General features: G+C 29.6%; 1 protein-coding gene across 1 annotated transcript; it reads right to left on the reverse strand.

Annotated features, from left to right (window-relative positions):
* Positions 1 to 837: 837 nt before the first annotated feature.
* Positions 838 to 9,139, reverse strand: LOC123700146. Its single transcript, XM_045647277.1, has 7 exons — positions 8,974 to 9,139; positions 8,339 to 8,444; positions 4,122 to 4,281; positions 3,526 to 3,643; positions 3,084 to 3,218; positions 2,392 to 2,605; positions 838 to 1,452 (listed from the first exon to the last, which is right to left on the reverse strand). Exons 1-7 carry the CDS (start codon positions 9,028 to 9,030, stop codon positions 1,298 to 1,300), a joined length of 945 nt encoding a protein of 314 aa, XP_045503233.1. The 5' UTR covers positions 9,031 to 9,139; the 3' UTR covers positions 838 to 1,297.
* Between the last annotated feature and the right edge of the window lie 1,037 nt (positions 9,140 to 10,176).

Below are 10,176 nucleotides of genomic sequence, written 5' to 3' on the forward strand. Positions count from 1 at the left end.
TTATTTTTCTAAGCTCACCTAATAATATTTTTATTCCAAATTTTACTGAATCAATCCAGAAGAATAAAAGTTGATAGATATAGCTGTACAAGTATTTGATGCCTACGCCTATTTATTATTTTGCTCAAGCGTAAGCGTACTGATCGTGTATAGTTTGAAACGAAGAAGCAAGCATCCTTGTTACAAAGTATACACGATCAGTACGCAAAATTCGGGTATATTTTGTAATAACAAACTTAAAAACAGCATTACAAAGTATACACGAGCAGTTTCCTATGGTTGCGTTCTGGCTATGTATAGTTTGGAAATACGCCACAATGCCTAGTCTCTTAACCTAATTATAATCGATAGTATGAATATTGTAAAACTCAAATAATAAAAAGAATTTGCTCCAATATTAAACTTCCTTAACTACGTTTCGTAATGAAATTGTTAAGTTATTGTTTTTCAGTTATCTATATTATTTCAAAACAAATTTTAACCTGCGGCTCTACTTGTGTAAGATAAAAGTAGTAGTAAAAGTATTACCTATAATATTATATTTAGACTATATTTCTGGGGTCGAGGAAACGCATCACAATGGTAAAGCCACATTATAATATTATGTTCTGTGGGTAAAGCAAATAATGCGTATTCAAATCCTGCTTAACAATCACTTTTTTCCTTCAAAATTTTTAATACATTATATTCCAAATAACTTCCGTAGTGAGTAAAATCATCCATCCATTCATAAATTAAATAGTAGTAGAAAAACACAAGCATCTGTAAAGGAGCTGAGGGAGTTGAGGTGTTTTGGACTTTTATTATTTGTTGATAAAATAAATCAATACACTCGGAAAACTTAAAAATGTTCATTTATAGCCTCTTTACTGAGATTTTGTATAATAATAAGTATGTTTTGTAAACGTGCGTATCGTATTGTCGAATTTACAAAGGCGTTACAAAATGAAATATTTACATTATTAATTATTATATTTTATAACACAGCCATTTAGTCTGCATTTTAAGAGAGCTACACATTACACAATTTTGTAGTTAAAAATTTGCTTGACTTTCTATATGATTGACGATAAATCTAATTTTTAATAAAAAAATATAACAATACAAGTAGGATAGGATGATCGAACGATCGACCATCTAGTGATTTCGAATATAAAGGATAATCGAAATAAGGTATTTTAAATCATTTATAACACACGGAACGTTAAAAATTTAACAGCATTATTAATGAAGTCATCTATCTATTATTTCAATGGGACCTTAAATCTATAACCAATATACAAAATACGATAAAATATCAGTCAACAGTCAGCAATCGGAATGTGCCCGGCATCCCCGCATATTCTTCGTTGAATTTGTTTTCCGTTCGAAGCGACTCGTCCGTACCAGCGCTGTTTATGTGTTTTATATATTCCTTGTGTTCTTCTGTCGATAATATTTCTACCCATTCCTCTGTAAAAAGAATCATAATTTATTAAAGGTGTAAATGGAATATTTTGTAACTTTCTCTTCGAATATTAATATATTACATAATTAATATAAGATTGAGGCTCTATGTTTGTTATTACATGGTTTATTTTGTAAATGACTTTTGTTAAATTGACTTATTTTGTGATAATTCATTATTATACAATACTAGCTTTCCGCCTGTGGCTTCGTCCGCTTCCTCTAAAACCTAATAAATTATATACCTTCCTCTTGAATCACTCTATCTATTAAAAGAAACTGCATCATAATCTGTTACGTAGTTTTGAAGATTTAAGCAAACAAAGGGACATGGGGACAGAGAAAGCAACTTTGTTTTATACTAGGTACCTATGTAATGAGGAGCCCTATAATAAAATGATATCCATTTTTACATAAACTAAGAGCTTCCTAATTTAATAATTGTTCGAGAGACACTCTTAATCAAACGCTTAATTGATATTGCGTAGATATATTACATCATAACATCAATCGAGCAGAATATTAGCTCTACAATTAAATGAGTCCTTTAATTAATGTCCCAATAATTTGTAATAAACTGTTAATATTCATGTTCTACTAGCGCCCCGGCTTCGCTCGTAGTAGGTACCTGTAATTATAGCCTACGACACTCAGGGTACACTTATGCACGATGGAAATTTTCAATAGGCCCTGGAGTGAAAGTACTTGAAATACTGGAGATAGCAAATTTTGCTGAAAGAAAACATTCCTTTATTTTTAAAAATAAATAGAACTGCATTTAGAGAGTTCAGTAAAGTTTGCTATCTATGGTATGGACCATAGGCCCAAAGAAAGTTTCCACCCCATATATTGTATATCCAAAGGATAAAGAATTTTTGTATTCGTCCATTAATCCCGACGGTAAGCGCCTTTGAATAATTACCTATTTATATTGAAAGTACAAACCAAAAAGTTCCTTCATAGACCGCTCATGGCCGCCAAAGTCCACAGGTAGAACATCTTTGCCAATAATATCATGTAACTCATCGCAAGTCTTATGTACATGCATTCTACCGGCTATCTTTGGTTTCAATACTTGCTTGAATATTGTTAAGAGAGCGTCTATTGCTCTGGATTGTGATATAAAATGGATACCCTTTATTTTCATTCCGTACCCGTCCTGAAAAAGAGGGTTTTCATTTTGTATGTAGGAAGATTTTTTTTTAATTTGGTTTATACGTTATTGCAGACCAATATTTAATTTCAAAGACAGACAAATGAATGTTTTTTTTTGGTTTTTAGAAGCCTGGTCAAAAATAAACAATAATAAAATTATATTTTGAGAATATTTTAAATGCTTTAATGTTTATTTCACGACTGCTGGAGAGTTATTTAGTGTTTGTATAATTAAAAAAAAATGTGTGCATGTACTATAAGTGTACACACGTAAGAAGTGAAACTTCTTTATGACCTTATTTTTCAAAAAAATAATTTACTATATTATGCATCTTTACAGAAATACGTCGAATCACGCGTGGTAGGGATAAGATAAAAGATGGCGCGTAACGAAAAAATGTTACACTAAATTTTTTTCCGACCTCGATAAAGAAGTTTCACTTCAATAAATTCTAAATTGAATGAAATAATTGATTTCTTACCATGAACAGGGCCATCACTTGCCGTATCTCCAATAGATTTATTTTCGATATGTAATCTAACAGATTACACTCTGATAGGTCAGCAACCATTCGAAAACTACCGACGTAATCGTGATTTTTCGCATATTCGGCCATCTGAAAATTAATATAAGTACAAAATTTTTAGTTTTGCTATTTGTAAATTAAAAAAAAATACATACTTGTATCAAGTATGTATTTTTTTTTATACAACTACAACAAGTTAAATGAAAAAAAAAAACATTAAAATATAGTACTTAGAAGGTCTCGTAAACAAAGTTTGAACACCCAAATATTGCTACTTAAGTAATAATATAGAAAATATAGAGTCGACTGCTTATTTTTCCAGAAAAAAATAATCTTTCGTTTTGAAAAGACAATTGAATCCATAGAAATATAAAATAATATAGTTCAAACAACTTACTTGTATACAGAACTTAAAATATTTTGTGTAGGTAGCTGAATCACCAAATACATCAATGATTTTGGTAGCGAATACCCTGTAGTGTTCTTTTGTTAATTTCGGCAACATTGTTAAGTATCTGAAAATTAATAATATTTCCATCTTATTAATCTTATAAAAAATTTTCCGTATTATTAATGTATTGAATACATTAATTATACGGAAAACCAAGACAATAATCTTTTTGTCAAATTATATCCGATATTTAATTAGCTACATAAATTTGGAGTGGTCTCCAAAAGGCAAACATTCAATGTAGGTAGTTACCTACATTGAATGTTTGCCTTTTGGAGAGTTATCGAAAAAAATAAAATTCCTTGGATGAAGATGGAAAAAGAAGAGCATCCAAGCAATAGCCTATTCAGTGGCTAGTATAAGACTCGTATTTATGCTATACCCTTCTCCTTTCGATTATTAATGAATAATGTAAAAATAAAGGATTGATTTTGAGTGTGAACATAGCATGAAAACGCTAAAGTTCTTTCATCAGTTCTAATTTAAATAATTTCTGAATAAAAAATCTCTGTTCACCCATGTTTAGTTAAAACAATATTTACATAGAATTCTCCAAATACGGTGCCAAGTCCTTTTTAACATCGTACGTGTCGAAGAACTGTGGCATCAACGTCCTCATGGTGCAGACTTTGTCGAATTGTTTCTTGGCGCGTTCCACTGATCCCTTTGTTCCTACTATCGATGTTTCTAGATAGAAATCCGCTGAAAAATCCATACTAATATTATAAATGCGAAAGTAACTCTGTCTGTCTGTCTGTTACTCAATCACGCCTGAACTTCTGAACCAATTTTCATGAAATTTGGTATGGAGATAATTTGATGCCCGAGAAAGGACATAGGCTACTTTTTAACCCGGGAAAATGACGCAATGCGGGAACTATGCGGGTTTTTCTTTGACTGCGCGGGCGAAGCCGCAGGCGGAAACCTAGTAATAAATATTACTTAATATACATCATATTACTTATCTATATAAAATAATATATATTATATAAATAATGTTCTGTTAGTTTAAGGAAGGTTAATCGAATGTCAATAAGTTTTAGTGGTGAAAAAGAAAATATTTAAGAGCAATCTGTCTATCTGAGTTGCATTAAGTTTATAAATGGAATCTATTCTTTATATTTTCATGACTATGTTTTTAATATAAGGTTTTTTTTCAGTACTTACCGATATATCGAGGAGTCAGGAGGTAATATTTGATTTTTTTACATGTAGATTATTTATGAATTATAACATCTTCGCTTAAACGAAAATTCGCTAAGAGAGTTAAGTTCTATAATTTAATGTCATGAGCTTAGTTCGTAATAATGCTAAAGAAGATTAATATGTTTAAACTATGTTGGCATAAATCAAATCTAGAACGTCCTGATAAAATCGGTATTACCATAAACCAAAATATAATGTACCCACTGCGGCACAAAATGTGTATATTTGAAAAGCCTTTGTAATAATATATTTTAAAGTCTAAAGACTAACATATTTTTTGGATAAGTTGGCGAGAAAAATCAGGTTATGTTGTATAATGTATGGTCAATTAATTTTATTAGCACTCATTGTTATTAAATAAATACCTTTTTTAATCATGTTTGATGTGTTTGATAGAGCAAAATAATAATCCGTAAACAAATAACGTTACATAGGTACATAACGTAGCATGTGAATAATATAAAATATAATATATAATATAATTATTACCTATTTATATTTATGGTATTTTTTGTATCGACACAATTTCATATTATGTAAAGAACCAAGAAATAACCCATTATACGAACATTTTCAATATATTGTATAAAATTGTAATTTTGGTCATATGACAAATCTATCAATAATTTACAAAATCGAGTTAAAGTTTAAAATTATAACAATAGACAAAAGTAAAATATATATTATATTTAAAAAAAATATTATGTTGCGTAACTAATTTTGCTGATCTAAGCCTATGCCTAGTACTTGAACATCTATGAGCCACTACAACTATGACAGATACATACATATACATTATACATACTTATCTCATAGAAAGTAGATACCTAGTACATGAATATATCTATGGCAAAGAAATATTTTGTTTACAAAATAATAATGATATTGCAGATTTCATCACAAGGAGAAGTATTCAAAACAATAAAACGATAAGTAATTCTGTGTAGCTAGCTTATCCTTGACCATTTTTGTTCTCATACGCCGATTACCGGTTTATTATTAATAATCAAAACAACACGCGATTAAAAATATTTGAATTCATGCTTTTTGTCTCTAGTTCAGAGAATTCCCGATGTGGTTTGGAAATTATTGAATACCACTTTAGAGGATCGTTTCTTAGTGGGTAACGTTAAGGTATTGAATGACAATACATTCACATTATGACCCCGTCTTTCGAAAATACCCCAATGCACCCGCGATTGTTTATTATATCCTTCTAATATATTATTATAAACGCGAAAGTTTGTAAGTATGGATGTTTGTTATTCATGAAAATACTTCTGAACCGATTATCATGAATACGTCATGTAGAATTGTAGATAGCTAAAGACTCATAATAAGACAAAGGCTACTTTTTATGCGGACTTTTTTTTGAAAACGCGGGTGAAGCCAATACGGAAATCTAGTTTTAATATAATTTATTTATTTCAAATTATTATGTTTTTTTCAAATATTTCAATCAATTAATTCTATTATTAAACCATCTATGCAGTTTTCTGATCCTCGACAATTTTTCACATGATTAATCATTTAAATATGGTAATCGATAATAATAAAGAAGTAATATTAATTGGATTAAAATATAATTCCTGACATGTTTATGATTAAATGGAGCGATTAGTTTTGTATTTGATAAGGATTTTTTCGGCTGTTTTATGTAAGTAATGATAAGAAATACCTATATCCCTTTTTTGGTTACCGGCAAAGATACAAATTAATTATTTTTAGAACTCTATAATTAAAAATTTCCATGAGTCTTCAAACGGTTTTAACATAACATTATGATACACTAGCATACCGCCTGCGACTTCGTCCGCTTTGTCTTAAACCTAATAAATTATATACTAAAACCTTCCTCTTGAATCACTCTATCTATTAAAAAACCGCATCAAAATCCGTTTCGTAGTTTTGTAGATTTAAGAATACAAAGGGATATAGGTACAGAGAAAGCGACTTTGTTTTATACTAGTACCTGACTAGTATAGAAGACTATGTAGTGATTCTTGCTAAAGTGTGGGTTATTCTGTAAATGTCTATCGATTAGTAAATAAGATTGATATCGACTTAGATTACAAAATAAAAGACAGATGGAGCGTTGCCGAACTAAACCGAATAATTTATCGTCATTTTCAATAAAGCTATGTGTGCTGTCATTTCGCCGCTGCACTGTACGTATACGGTGCTTCTGTGTGCGTGTAATGTTGTCAGATATTGAAAAATTTCCCAAATTTTTCCCCGACTACGCAAAAAAGAGGGTTATGTTTTTCGAGTTTACGGATATTGGATGTATGTATAATATTTCTTTGACACGCCCTGCAGTATAAACCGTTGGACCGATTTTGAGTTGTGAGGTTTCATTGCAATGATCTGAATTATTATGTTAGTGGCGGTAGTGACGTAGGCTATATACATAAATGAGAAGTCAAGTTTTAATTTTTATTTATTTAAATTCTTTTATTACATAAAGTACCTGCCTACTAAAGTTATATATGTACAAAAAAATTGTATTCAATTTTTTATTAAATAAATTACATAAAAAAAGTTTCAATATAAACTATAATAATTATATTATTTTTTATTTTTCATAATATATGAATACGAATAGCGGTAGTTTTTAGTCGAGAATACGGGACACTTTATTTTCATCATATCCATCATGGAGTTCACATAAATTAAATCGCTAGCGAAAACGACTATGACTTTTGACGTTTATAAGCTTTATAAAGTAACAAAATAATGTATTATGCTTATTAAAATAATCTAATAATTATCATGAACCTTTAGTGCACTATACAAATAATCACATTCACGATCGAAAAATCCAACAGCATTACGCTGAAGATCCTTGAACCATTTTACCGTTTTACCAATAAAAATGGCAAATTCATTTTCAAAATACTGGCAACATACGTTGAAGTTTTGTATTCCTTCATATCTGTAAAATTATTATTCGTATTAAAGAAATAAATCAGCCAAATAATCTACAGAAAACCTGTGAAACGATGTTTTATCTTTTTTTTTGTTTTCGGGAACAAATTTTACAGCGTTTTATTATCACAAGACGGCATTTTTTTACTAAAATTGCAAACCCTTTTTGACGTATTGCATGACACTATATGCGCTATAGCACTGGTGCAGCGACGTATTTGTTTTTGATTTCGTATTTTCTTTGACAAGGGCGACGGGCGGTTGTCATGCTCCATCTGTACTTTATTTTGTAATCTAAGGATATCGATTAGTCATTTAAAAATAGGATTTGAATTCTTAAGATAAGATCGGTATTTGTACTAATAGTCATACAAATGACATTTATATAAATCACACAATTTCACATGAATTCGTATAATAATAATAATTTATATGTTATTACCGGATACTAAAATAAGAAATTGTAAGAATGTCTTCTTTTTAAAATAATTTTTTCTGAGAATCGACTCTAGTTAACATTTATTTAGAACTCTATACATATTATGGAACATTATTTAAATAATTCACATAAAACCTGAGATGTAGCAATTATTACTTAGTTTATATTAATAAAACATTGACTTACGAAAATCTTTCTTTATCAAATGCGGTTGTTTCAGCAGCCATTCCTTCAATAGATTTACCGCTCTTTTCATTTCACCTGGCTTCTCCATATTTATTTCTTTACGAACCTGTTATTAATGTACATTTTATCTATATCAAAAATACATACGGGCTTACCGTATTTAGTAAACGAAATAATTATTTAACACTAGTATACAGCTTAAAAAAATCTTCGCAAGGGGATAAGAAAAAAATTTAAGTTTCCTCTAATGAGTCCCAAAGTAGCGCATAATGTTTATATATTATTATAAAAAATAATATATAAACATTATGCGCTACTTTGAAATCGTTTTATTTACACCACTTATAACTATAGAGAAATGCTGAACTAATTTTAATGATATTTTTCCGCGTTTGCTGGACTTGTAAAGGATGAGATTATTATTTTCTTGGCTTTTTATTTCTATATAAAATCCAATAATAATCGATCATTGTATTAAACATTAAAATCACATTTATTCATTATAATAGAAGCACATGCAACATTTATATCGAATATACTCGTTATTAAATATTATTATGATCATTGAATTGACATCGATTACAATCGAAATTTTTATAAACGAGGATATAAAAAAAATAAAATATTATCCTTACCTGATACAATGTGTCAGGATATAGTTCCAAAAACCTGTCCTTCGGGATAAAATCCATAATTGTAACTCTTTGATCACTTCACAAACACCGTCCTTTATTATATTATAGTAGGTATATAATTTATTACTCAGATACTGTCCAACTTGCACTGCCAATAAATCGGAACCTATAATGAACATGTGATTATATGCATTGTGTATTTATATCAGAAGATCGATTATAACAGCTATCCAGTAGATGTGTCGCCGTCATCTGATTGAATCTGCTATTTGAGTGAATGTCTAGGGCGTTCATTGAATGACGACAGAATTTACTTTTTCTAAACGTCTATAAAAAGAAAGTTGCGAAGCGGGGCTCCTATTTCTGTGTAGTAAAAAACACGAACATAACCTAACCCACCCCCTTATCCAAACCAACGACTATGCTAAATGACGTACAGTCAAGACGTTGAACATTCAACAACTTGACGAGTTGTCCTTTAGTCATTCGATTAAATGAAGGCGCTAGTCAATCAATCAAATAGCAAATTCAACCAAATGACTGCGACAGATACATTTTGGTACTTGCACAATGTTTTACGCTTTGTTCAATGTAGGGACAAGGGTAAAAATAAATTTGTGTTCAAACTCGTTTCATTAAATGTCGTATTCTTTTGTCAATATAAAATGCAATCTCGGTTCATTTTGCAAAGCCTTTTTAGATCTTTATATTTTTATTTATAGATTTTTCGGAATTTTTGCAATTACTGTGGCCAAGGATTCATATTATTGTATTAAATTACTAAAAAAATGAGATTTTTTGTCGTTTTTGGAACGTCCTTTAAATTGGATCTGTCTGCAATGTTGTTAAATAAAGTAATGTACAATATTGTTATTACAAAATAGTACCTAAGTTTAAATATAATTAATATGCTTGTTTGCTGTCTTGAATTGACAAGACATGTAATTAATTGGAACATAAATGCAATAAAAACATAATAAGTATTCGAAGTGTAGGTATTATATTATTGTATAAGTTAGTTTCATCCCATAATTGTTATTAAGATGATGTACACAAAGAACTATTTTTCTTTCATATTATTCAACATATTTGATAAAACAAAAGATGAGGCTCAAATTTTCGTGGATTTACTTAATTCCGTATTTTTAAGGAAATTAGCAACAGCTCCATTAGGTATGTAGGTACTATTTATATTGAACACAT

Source organism: Colias croceus, chromosome 19, assembly GCF_905220415.1.
Source record: "Colias croceus chromosome 19, ilColCroc2.1".
Classification (NCBI taxonomy): Eukaryota; Metazoa; Arthropoda; class Insecta; order Lepidoptera; family Pieridae; genus Colias; species Colias croceus.

Bases quoted from the DNA above. Each gene is read 5' to 3' on its own strand.
- LOC123700146 (XM_045647277.1), bottom strand. From the start codon at position 9,030: ATGGATTTTATCCCGAAGGACAGGTTTTTGGAACTATATCCTGACACA. The intron at 8,445-8,973 runs GTAAGGATAATA...CATTAATAACAG, and splicing joins ATCCTGACACATTGTATCAG to GTTCGTAAAGAAATAAATAT. The intron at 3,644-4,121 runs GTAAATATTGTT...ATTAATTTTCAG, and splicing joins CCGTATTTGGAGAATTCTAT to ATACTTAACAATGTTGCCGA.